This window comes from Lissotriton helveticus, chromosome 9, assembly GCF_964261635.1.
Source record: "Lissotriton helveticus chromosome 9, aLisHel1.1, whole genome shotgun sequence".
Classification (NCBI taxonomy): Eukaryota; Metazoa; Chordata; class Amphibia; order Caudata; family Salamandridae; genus Lissotriton; species Lissotriton helveticus.
The window spans coordinates 1,191,481,789-1,191,498,005 of NC_136070.1; the positions used below are offsets into that span (position 1 = coordinate 1,191,481,789).

Consider the following 16,217-nt stretch of genomic DNA (forward strand, 5'->3'; position numbering starts at 1 on the left):
TTATTTAGAACTGTTATATCACATATTTTTGTCATATTTTAATGTCTTTCATTATATGGCTGTGCTTATGGATAGATGGTAGAATGCTCCTTGAGTTATGTTCTTGTAATATCTAATTGAACATTTTTGTTTTTCCTTCATGTTTTTTCTACTTGTTATTTTGTGTAGATGCCCCCCAGTGTTGGTCATACGTCTTTAATTGGATATTGTGGATAAGCAGCGGCTGCAGGTGAGGTGTGCTGTTTATTCAAGTAGCTCTCATCTTCTTTTCAAAACTATTTTTATTTATTCGTATCATTTTACTCACAGCTTATTGGCTCCTGACTGTCTCTCATTTTATTCTTATCTGGTGCCATTCTCTTTACTTTCGATTAATTTTTTCCTTTTCTCTTTTTTCTCGAGGTGGTGTCAATATATTTCCTGGGTGTGCTGTGGCTAAAGGGATCGTGTGTGATATGGTGTTTTTAGTTTTATGATTTGCCTTGATCATTGACTTAATGTAAAGGTTAGATTTGCATCTTGGAATGTGTGATGTCTGGGTAACTCCATCAAGAGACACTAATCTAAATTTAAGACTAACATTGCTCTGCTTCTAACATCCTATTTGTCTGTAAATGAGGTGATGAAATTTAAACAACAGTGGGAGGGTTATGTTTCTACTGCAAGAACATTTCAGAAGGAAAATAGAACATTATCTCATGCCATTCTGAAGGCAGATGCATTCAATTAGTCTATATATAGCCCAATTGAATACTGAGATTTCTTTTTCCAAGCTTTATTAATATGATCTCGAATAACCATCCAGATGAAAATGTATTAGGAGGGGGTGATTGTACCAAATACTAAACTTATTTCTAGACAGGAAATCTAAATATAAGCATATTCATAATAAGATGCAAAAACTTTTTCAAGAGTTGTTTCACAAAGGGAATTAACTGATACTTGGAGAATACATAATACAGGTGTATGTGAATTTTTGTATATCCCCAAGGTGCATGGATTTAATTCTAGAATTGATTGATTCAAATATGACTGCCTTCTATGCTCGGAAACTTGAAATATCCTAATATTAGATCATGTACTGGTAATATTTAATTTAGATTTCATCTTTCAAAAAAAGAAAAAGCATAGATGGAGATTCAATACTTGATTGTTGAATGATATGTAATTTGTATCTAAATTTGTAGCCTTGGCTAAAGAAATATTTTAAACTAAATTGAGTTGTAGATATGTCTGGTTACATCACTTGGGATACCTTTAAGGCTTCTGCTAGGGATGTCATTGTAAATGATGTCTCACATTAAAATAAGGATCTCTAATAAGTATTTCAAAGGGATGTTAAAATTAAGTACTTAATATAAAAACACATTTTACTTCTAAAAAAAAGTACTTGAAGAATTGGCAAAGGCTAAAATGGACTTTGACAAAAATATATGGAAATGCATATGCTCTTCTAATAAAATCTAAATCTAAAGTCCAATTGTATGGTGGGCAAAAGAAAATGGAAAAATTATTACCTAATTATTTGAAAACTAAAAAGGAGAGAGTTATAGCAATTAGTCCTGAGGCATTTCTACCTAATCTATATCTATAATCTATTAATGAATTCAGAAACTGTTAGAGATAACATTAATGTTAATTCTCAATGGGAAAATGATTTGAATACAGTGTAGTCAATTCAACAATGGGGGTTTATATGGTCAAGAATTCATACCACATCTAGTGCACTCAATACAACACAAACATTATTTTGTCTTTACAAAAGACTGCATCTTAAGCTATATCTATTACAATGTAACAAATTGCTTAATTAACATTGTTGTCCACTCTCCTGTGTTAAATCAAATTTTGTATACATTATTTATAAGTGCCCGTTAGTATATCAGTTTTAGGTCTAAGTTTGAAACTTAATTATTGAAGTTCTGAAAACAAATGTCCCTCGTTTGTTACAAAATATTTTCCTGGTTGGTTTGGTCTCATATACTAAGATACCTCCTATGAACAGCAGAACAGTAGCTTTACTCTTACCAACTGCATTCTGACAGATTACAACAAATTGGAAGGAAACTGAAAGAAACTCTTATAAAACCTAATGGAATTGTTTATGCTATAACCATAGAGTCAATTTCTCCAACTTTAATTCTCCAAATTCATTAATTGGAAGGAGTTTACTATGGCGATACTTTACTTCATAGTTATCCCAATCTAGATCAGCAAAGGTTTTCACAACTTGAGCTTTTGAAGAGGTTCTAAAGCCTCCTTCAATTAATTCGATTGGCATCTTTAAATGTCTCCTAATTATTTGTCTTGCTGTAAATAATTAGTATCATTATTTTATGAGCATAACGTGTTTTTTATGCATGTTACATTGCATTACATACTCTGGAATTTTCTATCTAAATCATCTTCAGTATTACAGGATTAGTGTAACATCCAGATATACAAATGTAATAATACTTATCTAAGTGCTTAAATGTGGCAATATTTTTTATATATACATTTCCATTGTGGATAATAATTCAATTTTGTGTTTGTTTTGGTGACTGGGTATGTTAAGTATATAACATTTAAATAAAGAATTTAAGATAAAAAAACAAGATTGGCACTGTAATTCACTATATATGAGAAGAGGCAGAATATGCAAGGGAGCAAGATAAGCTGCACCTCTGCTGTTTTCAGACCAACTAAATGTATGATGAAAAATAAATTCTGGTTGTGTTAATTATAAATTAAATATTACATTACCGTCTCATAAAAAGTTGGTGTATTCTTATATCTAGAGCTGAGAGGAAAATGTGCAGCGCAAAATTACACAGTATGGTTAAAACATAATGGGACTAATCCACCCTTGACTACTGCATCACATATCAGTGCTGTTCCCAGGTGCCTTACAAATGAGACACCTATCGCAATGTAGCAAAAGACAATGTATCTACTTTAAATAGAGCACATTTGATTGGGCCTTTCAGGAGGATATGGCTACAGACTAGGTAAAAATAGCAGTGAAGGGTTCTTAGTACCCACACCAGGAAGGTCAGTGTAGCTTTCTGTTGTAAGGTCTTTCTTTCTCTTCCTCCTTTCCACCCTGTCTTCCCGCCTTGTTCAGTCTGCGGACATTTAGAATGTTCAATGATGTCATAGAATCTGATGGGACTCATGCAGGTCAGTTGACTCCTGGCTGAGCTGAAGGAAAGCAGCTCCTGGTAGGGCCTTCATACCATCTTACATATTGGCTTAACTTCTACCCTGGCTAACTATTTACAACCTTTGTACTTCAACCTGAATAAAGATTCTTACCTGGAAATACTACCTGGACTCCTGTGAGGTATTTACTTTCAACATTTTGGCGACAATCTGGTCTTCCCTTTTTTGATTAAAATTCTATGGACCTTCTCTTTAAATACCTGTTTACAACAACTAAGGATTCAATTTTTGCGACTTCATCTAAGAACCCAAGCTGGTATCATCTATGTTTAACCACTTGGCAGCCCCTGCCCCACCAGTGACCACAGTCCACCGGTCAGCCTCAAATCGGACATGCCAGTTTTCCAGTTGACTCCAGCTTGGTGAGTTATGTAAGTTATGTATTGTATGCTGGTATACCTTTGATCTTCAGTGACTGCCTAAGTCATCTTTCTTGACATTGTGACTGTCATATTAGGGTGTTTTCTATGGTCAGCTATATTAGAATGGTGGCCCAAACATCCTAGTGTATTAATACCTGTTATAGCTGAGACAAAGTGAAGGCAGTACTCTCTTCCACCCCATCCTTTCTCTCATGGAGTTTTCTTTGAAAGCATGAAGTCGACTAATGCATGGTTAGTTGTGACACTATTAGTCACAACTCAGATCAGCTTTTGTTGGATGATGGAGGAAGTGCTGTCAGGCAACCACTCACCCTTTCAGAGCACCACCTGCTTCCACTCTCACCTGACACAGTTTAAAGCCCCTGACTTTCTTTATTTTGTTTAGTATAGCATTGCAGATTATGTTAGTTTACAGCTCTGCCCACCCATCATTATGCCCTCAGAGTCTATAGTTTCCTTATTATGATTAGTGTGACATTGCATGATATGACAGAGTTCAGTGCTGCTAAGCTTGCAAGATATTTTACGGATCACAGCAGATGTAGATCCTTCATCTTGCGATTATGGCAACACAGAAAGCAGCATGCATGTATGTATGATGTATTAGTATGTCTTCATACGTATGCATGTATTTATAGAGTTAGACTTACTCGGAGAACTCCATGGTTAGTTCTTCAGAATATGGTAGAGTACATATCTCCTGTAGCTCCTTCACTGAGGTTACTATGGTATTGCAGGTTATAGTAGAATTCACATCAACCACAACTTCTTCTATTATAGTGAGCAGTTCAAGGCCTGAACTTGCCCAAGGCGTATGTATCTTCATTGTTATGCTTTATTAAAGCTGTGTGGACAACAGAGGAGATTACGAAAACAACTCACAGCTCTGGCCCTCTCTCTGGAAATCATGGATGCTTAGTAGAGCTGCTCTAGTAGCAAAAGAGATCACAGTAGGACTCACAACTCTTCCTTCGTTCAGAACAACATGCAGCTCAGATCTCACGCAGCTCCTATCAGACACTTGTGCAACTCAGAGCTCATGATTCTTTGTTATAAGTAGAGCTGGACTAGTAGCAACAGAGATCATGGCAGGACTCCCAGCTCTCCATCTGATTCATAACATCATACAGCTCGAAGCCCATGCAGCCCCTTTATTACGGTTAGTACTGCATTGCAGGTTCTGGCAATGTTTATAGTTCCCGCAGTTCAGAGTCAGTTCTATAGCAAGGCAATCTAGATGGCCATCTAGTGCATGTCTAGCGTGTAACATGCAAATGCTAAGGCCCTCATTCTGAATCACATGTAAGAGAGACAATGGTTCAGGGTGGCCTATAGGTCCAGGTGAGAGCACGGAGTTATTTGGTCTAGAAACTAAATCAAGAGGGTGCAGGATAAGTAGGGCAACATGTGTAGCATTTATTCACATTAAACAGAATCTAAGATACGTTCAGGTGCTCACATAAGTGACAGGGTGTGTAACGTGACTGAGTGGAAGTGAACAATATACGAAATATCACATAAAGAGATCTGCAAGAAATATGTACAATGAGGGGATTTTCATTGGGGGTCGAGAACGTTTCAATCTTTACTTAGTTAAGATCATCATCAGGACAGGGTGAGCAGTCTGAAATATTTCGTAAAGGTGATTTGAACAGAATACAGCTTGTAATCAACGTAAAAAATAAAACTTCACATATCCCAATGCATTTTGGGCTTTTACATAAGCCCTTTGTCAGGGGAATCTGCAATATATCAATAATCTTGTTTCAATATGAAGCTTAAGATGACAAAAAAATGTCAAAGCAATCAATGAAAATATGGAACATCAGGGCTCTGGAGGGCCGAAGAGGAGGAGAACGATAGATGTACATCTCATGCAGTGTCATGAAACTAACGTCTAACCTATTAAGTGCACAAACAAAAAAACAGAATTGTGCTGAAGTGAAACTTAATATAAAAGTCAACACATAGACACAAATGTGCACAAGTGACCGTGAATTAAAAAAACGTGAATTAAAAAGGCTATAAATGAATCGCAGCATACCTCTAGCGCTCAAGTGGATGCAATCAGAGCAAAAGTATAAGCCGACAAGAATCCTAGCGCCATGGAACCGGTTTCGGTATAAGAGCGCTTTACAAATATTTTAAAATTCAAATTCAAATTCAAATTCAATTCAAATTCAATCCTGAAATACTGCACACAAATAAAAACCATTGAGAAGTGAGTTTTGGTGAATTCAAAATGGTGAAAAACAGTGGCCAAACTCCGACGCTTACCTATCACAATACTTGTCGAGACGCATTCAAAAATGGAAAGGCAAACACCTGAAAAAAGGAGCTGGTATAAATATTGTTAGAAAATTATGAAGGGGTTCTGCCCAAATTACCCTCCCATACCTGGGCAAGAAACATCAAAAAGATGAGGAAGTAGAATCAAAGGTACTGAGGAATCAATTAAACATATGTTTTCACAACAAGATATATTTAATTATCCTGTTATTTACAGTTATTCGTATTAGCATCAAATGATACAATTTCATAAGGACATATATACGAGTCACAAGACAAGGTGGCACAAAACAACCTAGTAATCAAAACAAAAACCTATATACAAAGACCTACAAATACAATATATACACTATATGTACAATGAAGTACCCTACAAGAAACAGAAAAATAAAGTGAATCAATTTTCTAACAGTACCCACTCCTAACTTCGAGTGAAGTATCACGATAAAGGAAGTCCTTATAGCGCCTGAGTTGTAAATTCTCTTTAACACAAGAAGTATATATTAATCAAGGCGCCTGACATCAAACAAAAATTATACAAGAATAAGGGGACTCCTTATCGCAACGGTGTCGACGCAGTCGCGGTCGCGTTTCCGCCAGTTGTCTCTTATGGCTTCATCAGGACAGGGGTACTTTAAAGAAAAAAGAAGAAATACACACAGGGAAACTAGTCCTGGGGACAAGGCATGACTCCTCGTCTGGTGCACACAAGGCGGGCCCTCCAATGAGTGAAGGTATCCGCTCAAAGGTCCAGATGTCCCATCAATCGTCCGGTTACCGGGGGGGAAATTCTATCACTCTGGGGGAAGACCTAAAAACTCCTTATTTAAATTTCTGGAATCCAAGTCGCAAAGCAGAGTCAAACCGCATTATATGAGCCTCAGGGCAGCACAACCTTCCGTGAATCCAAGTGAAACCCAGTAAATATGGTAACCCAAAATGTAAGAGAAGCACAGTAACGTACAGACATTTCCTCAAAAAAGTGAAACTCACCAGAAACGGCGGGGATGCAAACACACACTGCCATACGGAAGACGCCGGCTCCATCAGGTGAGCTTGTGCGTCATCTCCGTTTAAATGTGACACGGTGACAGTACAAATAGAAATAAGACTGGTGTGACTGTGCATCTACTACGACGAAATCGGCTCAAAAAGTGGAACGAAAAATAAAGTGAAAATTAAAGTGAATTAAAGATAAAAGATAAAATAAAATGAAGATAAAGGAAAAGTGAAAGGGACGGGGACGGGGTAAATGTGGGCAAGCTTCAAGAATGACAAAACAGTCACATATAAAATCAAACAGTGACAGAAAAAATAAGATCACCATAAATATTGAATTTTGAAATAGATCAAACAATGGGCATGTGGATAACCTGATCTAGTACATACAAAAAACCTATCTGCCATTGAGTGGAACAAGCAACAAGGAATTTAACAAGCACAGAGGAGCGATATCATAAAATGCAGTAAATATTTTTAGGAAACAAGACAATTCGAATTTTTCATTCAACCCTTTCGGCGACATTGTTTCCATAAACCAAATCCAATGAGACTCGTTGGGATAAAACTCTGGACATGTCTCTGTCAGGCCGAATCGCGACCAACTCAAGAACACTAAATCTTAACTGCGCAGTCGTATGTTTTCCAGCTAACCAATATTGTGCTAATGGTGAACTGATAGTTTTAGTCCTAATCTTACTCTTATGTTCAGTAATGTGGGTTCGGGGAACTCTCTCCGTCTTCCCCACATAATGTAAATCACACGGACATTTGATCATGTAAATGACATGATGGCTATTGCAATTTGCAATGAAATTTAGAAAAATATTTTTGCCTGAACGAGTGTGTGGCAAGCTTCTGCCTGTGATCACATTGTTACAATGCGAACAATTCATACAGATAGACATCCCTTTATAGGGGACTTGAACATTGGCTGCGGGTTTGCTTGAAAATTCTTTCAAATTGCGTGACCCCTTGTATGCAAATAACGGAGGATTAGAAAAGATTCCTTTGAAGTCAGGTTCTGATTGAAACAAATCCCATCATTGCAAAATGCTCCTTTTAATGAAATTGGAATGGTTAGAATATGTGGAAACAAACACTTCTCTAGCTAAGCCAGGTTGCTTTATTGTCTTTTTCAGAAGATTATTGCGGTGTAATGCAAGTGATCTGGGTTCAGCCTGATCTACTACTTGTTGGGGGTAACCTCTGCTCAATAACTTCTCTTTGAAGTCTTGAATGGTCTGCGAGCCTAAATCTGAGTCCGAAGTAATACACCTGATTCTTGTGAATTGAGAAAAAGGGAGATGACGTTTCAAGGACATGGGGTGGAAGCTTTGATATAACAAATTATTGTTGTGGTCAGTTGTTTTTTTTAAAACACTGGTCTCAATGGTAGTACCTGAAAGTTTTAGCGAAACATCCAGAAAAGCTATGTTCTGTGATTCAATCTGAAAAGTGAATTGAATCCGGGGATTCATATTGTTGAGCTTCAAGATCTGGGATTATAACTCACTTCGTGGCCCATGTCAAATGATTAGTATATCGTCAATGAAGCGACGATATACGAATAACTTAGATGTCCACAAAATATCTGAAAGAATGTGCTCTGTTTCAAATTTTAACATGAAAATATTCAAATAGCTGGGGGCTCCTGAAAAGCCCATGGATGCACAATTGGCTTGAAGAAAGAATTGATCTTTCCACTGAAAATAGAAATGGAAAAGACAAAAGTTGAGAAGTTCAAGAAGAAACACTTATTAGTTCTTATGTGTTCCTGTCTCAATAGTGCCCATTCAATAGCTTCAATGCCTTCAAGATGTAGAATGGACGTGTACAATGACACCACGTCTATTGTACATAACCAGGTTTCTCCAGTCTCAGGAATGTTAATGTCTTGAAGAATATTCAACAAATGTGTGGTGTCTTGTAAATACGACGGGTTGGTTTGAACTATAGGTTGAAGAAAAACATCAAGATAGTGGCCCAATGGGTCATGTATGGATCCACACCAGGATACTATAGGTCTCAATGGGGGGGGTCCAACACATTTTTGTGTATCTTGGGAAGCATATAAAGCCCCGGTCTTTGAGGAAAGTGAGTAAATAGAAACTCTCTAGTTTTGGAATTAATCCATTTCATTTCAATAGCATGTGAAATAATAGAATGCAAAAGAGCTGAAAAAGAAACAGTTGGATCCTCAGATAGTGGTAAGTAGGTGGAAGTGTCCTGCAACATCTGTTCAATTTTTTATCATAAAGCTTACGATCCATGACACCTAAAGCTCCACCCTTGTCTGCTTTTTTAAAGTGTAAAGTGTGGTTGGACTGCAAAGATTTCAATGCTAGTCTTTCTCTCTTGGACAAGTTCGGGATGACTGAAGTTTCAGATGGTAATTTAGCCAAGTCTTGTTTAACCAGGGTCTCAAAGGAATCAATGATCTTATGAGAAATGGGAGAAACAAAGTGCTCCGTGGCATAAATTCAAGATATTCATCATCCTGTGTGGCCTCAGGTTCAGTAACAATAGTTGAAAAAAAAATATCTTAAACGTGATTTCCTTGTGAATTTGTATGGGGCAATCAAGACTTTTAGCTTGATGTCTAGGTATAAATGAACAACCCTTATTCAACACTGCAATTTTATTATCAGTTAATTTCTTAGAAAAAATGTTAACCACTAGTGTTTCTGTGTTCGACGTGATGTTCCTGATTTTACTGAATCGGTGCCTTCTACGGGTTTGGCTGGTTCTGCTGCCACCTGAGTAGGAGGTTGGTTTGCGGCGGGACTGGTCTCTAAATGGAGACCTTAGTTGTACTGGGACCAGCTGTAGCAATATCACTAGTGGGCAGTTGGGTTATAGAAGACACCGGTGGACAGAATAATTGAGTGTCGCTGACTGAAGCTAAACTTTCTTCGGATGAAGTTGTGCCTGGTTTTTTCCAGCTCCGTTTTTGGGCATATACCTTGACCCATGAATAAACTTGATCCAATTTATAATCAATCGTATCGCGATTAAATTTTCTTATCTTATGTTCATGGATCTCTTTAGCGTACACATCAAGTTTTGTATTGATTTCATCTAGAGTAGTTGTCCAAACATCAGTTTCTATACGTGAAACTAAACTCGCCTGTAATTCGTTAATTTCTGATTCTAAACCTGCTAATACCTGAGACAACTCTTCAACAATTAATAAAATCAAGTCCAAAGAGCACTTGTTTAAAATAGCATACCATTTCTCCATAAATTTCTTGTTCATTTTAAACAACATGGGTTTAATAGCAAGGCGTAACCCCCTTGGTATGCGACTGGCTTAGTGATATTGGATTAGAGTTGTGGCATGCAGACGCTGGTTAATCTCTCTGCACATTAAATACTCGAATTGTCGAATTTGTTGCTGAACCGGACCTGGAGTTGTATCAAAAGTCCTGACTTCTCTAATGAGCCCATAGATGTCAGTGGCTTCACAGGCAGAGTAAACTTTAGTTTGAGCTCGGTTTTCAGTGAGATGTAATATATCTTTGAAAGGCATAGTGAAAATGCTAAAAATATAAAAGAGGTGCAAAAATAGCTGCTAAGCAGAAAGTTGAAGAAACAATGAGTAATATGCAGCTGGATTGCACCCAAGGATTCTAATTTAAACAAATAAACCACTTGTACAAACTTGAATGAAAATCATGTGTGCACCAGGTGAGGGGCTCTGTGGGCCACCAGAATCAAAATGAAGAGAAATGAACCCAGATGAGTATCCAGGAATACCCAGTGCACTACAATCGAGTCACTGATTATTGTACACAAGTTTATCAAAAACAATTCTTAACCACATGGCTGCTAGAGCTATTCCCCTGCTGTGCTGGACAGCAACCAAAACGGGTGTGGTCATGACGAGCTCAGCTCGTCATGAGCACCTGAGAGGTATATGCCATGACGAGCTGAGCTCGTCATTAGCACGGAAGGGGTTAATAATGCACGATGTCTCTTATTGTGAACAACAATAAACCAAACAATTAACGATGAATCCGGATTTGCAAATGAAATCTTCAAACATTAAATTGATTGAGATCTGCTTTATTCTTGATAGTTGCAGATGAAGATTGTAGTTCAAAGTGGCAAACAATACAGCTTGTAATCAGCATAAAAAACAAAACCTCACATATCCCAATGCATTTCGGGCGTTTAGATAAGCCCTTCGTCAGGGGATTCTGCAATATATCAATAATCTTATTTCAATACGAAGTTTAAGATGACAAAAAAAATTCCAGCGATCAATGAAAACATGGAACATCAGGGCTCACTGGAGGGCAGGAGAGGAGGAGCTTGTGCATAAATTCACACTTATGCCCAAATTATGCACCACTCGAGTGTTTACCCTTAATATTTGCTCCATGTGGCATGCATGCAAACTTTGCAAAATCTGTGCTTGCATTCCTCAGAAATAGGAGAAAATTATCCCATTTTTAATGTTATCCCCATTCTGAATTTCGTTACCCAGGAATAAGCACAATTTGTTATGCTGGTAACTACCACACTCTGTTGTATCAGTTTTTACCAAATGGTCAAATTGAAACTAGAATTATGCAGAACTGAGCATCAGTCCTTAAGTGGTCAATACAAACATCAGAGAGTTTGCAATATTTACGGTTACATTATGTCCATATTTAATATGTCACCTGCATTGTCTTGGATGGAGTCTCCAGGACCACAGCATACCGTACTGTATCATGGACATCGAGTTCCATGGACAGATTCTCTTTCCAAGATATTGTGACTTCTCCCAGGGCCGACTCCATGATTTGAAGATCTACAGGAGGAAGGATCTGATCTGATGAAGAAAGACCAACACTTAACATTTACTTCAAAGATCACACGAAAAAATAATTATACAGAAAAATATGTGGAAGCAGAACATGTGCTCTTGGGGCCCTAAAAATGATCCATTGCAAAGGCTTCCTTTCATAATGAAGAGCAACAAAGCGGACCTGTATTAAAGTCACATTCAGAAACAATTGTCATAAACTAACACTTATCACTGCTTTGTGAAAATCCAGTCATATGTTCTTGTTAAACAAAGCGCAAGAGCACAATGCACATTGTAAACTCACTTGCATTAGCAAGTCAATTGGTTTGGCAACTGTACTAAGTACTATTGGTTTTGAGTAAAGGGGCGCGAGCGCTGACAACTGCATCTGAAAATTGATGCTACAAAAGTAAATATAAAATTAAATTCTACAGATAAAGGCAACCGGTTTTATCTATACCTTTAATTTTTCAGATGCATATATCAGAGTTCACTTCCCAGTATTATTGATCCGCTTGCTGACTGTAAGATATCACCTCATGGATTTCAATGGAAGCACAAGAACATAGCTAATTAAGCAACAAAAACTTAGAAACCAAAATACCCCTGTGGGATGACCCAAGATCTGATTGACAATATCACAAGCCAATGGCTAAAGGTGTCAAAACAAAAGAAGCTAATGGCTGAAGGAGACTGGCCCAAAGTCTGTTAATGTAATTATATAACACAATATGTTCAGCATGAATTCAACAAGAGCCTTACACAATAACCTTAAGAACAACTGTAAATTAGACAGCGTACACTATCACAAAATGCAGCATTTTGATTGGTTCATCACCACTCGCAATATATCCTGGAGATTCACTACCAATACTGGAGTCTAACCTCACTACAGTATCTGCCTACATTTCACTATTCCTTCTTTCCCAAACAGCTACCTATGAAATCCAAAATACATCAAATAAAGAAATAGAACTTCACCTATCTGCACTGGGAGACCAGCTGTTGGAAAAGACCGCTTTAGAATTATTCACTCCCTTTAAGGTTGAATATGTACATGGAAATGCTTCTTATCGTTGCGGTTACAACATCCTGAAATAAATGAGACACCAAAAACATTCTTTTCCATGTGTTGTTTATAGGTTTACAGTGCTCCCAGTCAGTCATAATTGTGTCGTCTATGACAATTTTCACTGTTTTGGAATAGCATTGTCATATTTTTGTCTGGTATTTTTAATTCAATTTAAATGAAATAGTTTTCAAGTTATACAAAAAGTCCTTCTATGGACAATACATATTTTTGCATATGTTTTATAATCTTACTATATTTAACTCACAATAACAAATATTATGAGGCCAGTCCACATTTATTCATGGAAATGCAAATACTGACAAGAGGGAGAAGGAAAGCGTAAAAAGAACAAAATAAATATCAAAACAGCAAATCCTTCTGGAAGGTCTCACCTACCTATTGAAGCACAATATTACTAATTTAAAATATGAGATCTGTGTGTAAATAGCTTTACCCCAGCTCTAAAAAATCAATTCACAATAATTTAAATAGAAATGGTTTGGGATTGAGCTCTTCAACTATATTTAGCCACTTACACAATATATATTATGCCTCAACTAACTATAACACTTGTATGAGAAAATCATGACCGGAAAATGTTTTCTCTCAAACATGGTCCATCAAGTCACCTTTGAACTCCCCAACAAAAATGCTTTATAACATGACTATCACTCTTTCTAAACGCTCCTTTGTGTTCCCTCAAATCGAGGCATTCACCATAATGCATTTTAATGTAACACTTGAGATAGAGCCTTATCACCAAACAACTCCAAGAACTGTTCTTCCTGTAACCTTCCACCTAAGTAGAACAATAAAAAACACACCAGCTAACAATTTTGTGATTTTCACGCCAAATGTTAAGGGTCTGATTTACAATAGCACTCATATTTACAGTGGAGGACTTTCACAGGTAGTGCCTACACCTGGTTAATAATCACGTGGGAGTTCCATCTCCCTTTTGAACAGGAGATCTGGTCTAGAGGCTAAGCTGCTGACTTTGGAATCTGGAGACCTAGATTTGAACTACAACCTTGGTACATGAGGGGGAATCCTCTGGTTGTGGGAAGATAACTTATTCTCCCCATTCCTTGAAATATAATTGCAAATATGTGCAGTGCAAATCTCCATTTTTCCAATAGCCTCCTTATGATCAGGGCTTCATTAGTGAGCTAGATGTGTGCTATATAACAAATACAATAAACAGCAAATGTTCCAAAAGGCTAAATAAAAATTTCAGTGGTTTAGATATTGTGACAAATGTATGTGCAGTGCCTTATCCATAGCGTATCTATATTGTGTGTACAGTGCCTTAAGCTACTCTAATTCAGAAGCCTGAATTAAAAAGAATAGGGAAGGAGTATTGGTTGGGCATCCTCTCATGTTGCACCTTTTCGAGATCGAATTGTAGTCCCCAAAGGTGGCCGTGTTTCATATGTTTTTACCCTCAAGGATCTCATCTCCTAGTTCACACTTCTTAACCCCTTCCATGCTCATGACGGAACGGTTCCGTCATCAGCGTCGGTGCTCCGGTGCTGATGACGGAACATTTCCGTCATGAGTCAATATGATTTATGACCCTTCAGCACTGCAGCGAAATTCGCGTGGCACTGAAGAGGTTAAATGAGGGGCAAAGTACCCTTGTACTATGGGTTTAACTTTAATCTGGTTTGTACCAGAATACTTCTAGATATCAGAACTTGTGAGGTTTGATTTGCATGTTGACCACAAGCCTTGACCATACTATTCTTGCTCTCTACCAAACCGTTTGGCTTGTGGGAAAAAGCGCTGTCCTCAAATGATTCACACCAACATCTTTCAAGAATTCACACATGACAACAGACATCAATTGTACTTCATTTTCGTTCACAATGTTCACAGGTATCCCTTCTCTAGCAAATTGTGTGGACACAATACTAACACATTTAGGAAAACCCCATTTGGATGTGTAGTCCACCAACACAATAACAAACATTTCAGAAGGTCTGAACACACTGAAAGGACCAACAATATCCAAACCCAATTTGCACCAAATTCTACTAGGCACCTCAACTGGAGACAAAGGAGCATTCCTTGCTACCAGACTTTTGTAACAATGTGCATGCAAATTGCATTCCTTTACCACTCTGTCCATCATATGATCCACCCATGGCCAACAATAAGTTTCTCTGGCTTTGGTTTTGTTCCTTCCCAAATGCCCATCATGAGTCAAATTAATAATCTTGTCACGTAAACAATCTGGTGGCACCATACTCAAACCACTACCTAAGATCTTAACATTCACAGATAATTTGTCCCTCATCGGCCAAAATCCTTCTAATTCCACAGGAATCTTACTTCTATCAGGCCATCCCCAAACCGCATGCTCTTGTACTGCCAATAAAGCACCATTACTGTCAATCGCCTCATTCCATTCCACCAACAATAGCGCACTTTCCTGCACCCAAAAACAACATTCTCTACCTGCTCAACCTCCATGGCACTCACAAGCAACCGAGAAAGACAATCGCTGTTTGATTTGAAGATGCAGACAAGTATTCCACTTGAAAATTACAATTGCTCACGCCATCAATCCATCTACAGAAGGAGTAAAGTCACCCTTTCACTAACCTTGGAAGAAAACATCCTTACCAAAGGTCGGTGGTCTGGCTTAACCACAAACAGCAAACCCTACAAATAGAATTTAATATGTGCGATGCACCATGTGCATGCCAGGGCTTCCCTCTCAATGACAGAGTAATTCTCCTCATTCTGGAGGCGAGTGCCACAGCCTTTTTTCAAAAGGTCAGCAGCTTACCAATGCAATGCTTAACCAATTCAAATGCCTCCTTACACTCTTTTGTCCACTCAAATCTCTCTACCTTCTTCAGTAACGTTCTTATTGGCCTGTGCCACACTGGCAATGTGTTGGATGAGTTTATTATAATACTCCCCTAATCACAAAAATAAATAAGCTCCATCCTTACTAGAAGGTCCCGGTGCATCCACAATGGATTTGGTCAAATCAGACTTGGGACTAATTACTTCATGTGAAATGGTGTCACCAAGGTTTGTAACAGTGGTTTCCCAGAATTTACATTTCTCTCTCTTCACAGATCAACCACAATCATGCAATTTCCTAAAAACTTCAAACAAAACCATGTCATGATTATCACTGCTTGAACCATAAAATAAAATGTCATTGTGGAAAATGTTGGCTTGCTGTATCCCTTCTAGCATCTTTAACATGACCAGTGGAAAGCATGCCACAGCCGACGCAAGTACAAAAGAAACCTATATACACCAACAGGTGTGACAGACGAAGTTAAGTGCTTGGATTCTTCACTTAACCACACTTGATGGCACACAGCAGACAAATCATGACACTGCCTCTTTAAGGTTGGGATTTTTAAATGATACTTGTTACACACACTAACTGGTCTCTTTTAAAGGTAGCTGCTCATTCCCAAAGTCACAAGTTCTTGAAAGGTTCCTC

General features: G+C 37.8%; 1 protein-coding gene across 1 annotated transcript in view; it reads right to left on the minus strand.

Annotated features, from left to right (window-relative positions):
- Positions 1-16,217, minus strand: part of IL5RA (interleukin 5 receptor subunit alpha) — a 188,015-nt gene that overhangs the window by 97,061 nt on the left and 74,737 nt on the right. Inside the window, exon 3 of the mRNA XM_078662390.1 lies at positions 11,546-11,697. Within this exon, the coding sequence (XP_078518516.1) occupies positions 11,546-11,697 (152 nt within the window). The remainder of the gene's footprint in view (positions 1-11,545; positions 11,698-16,217) is intronic.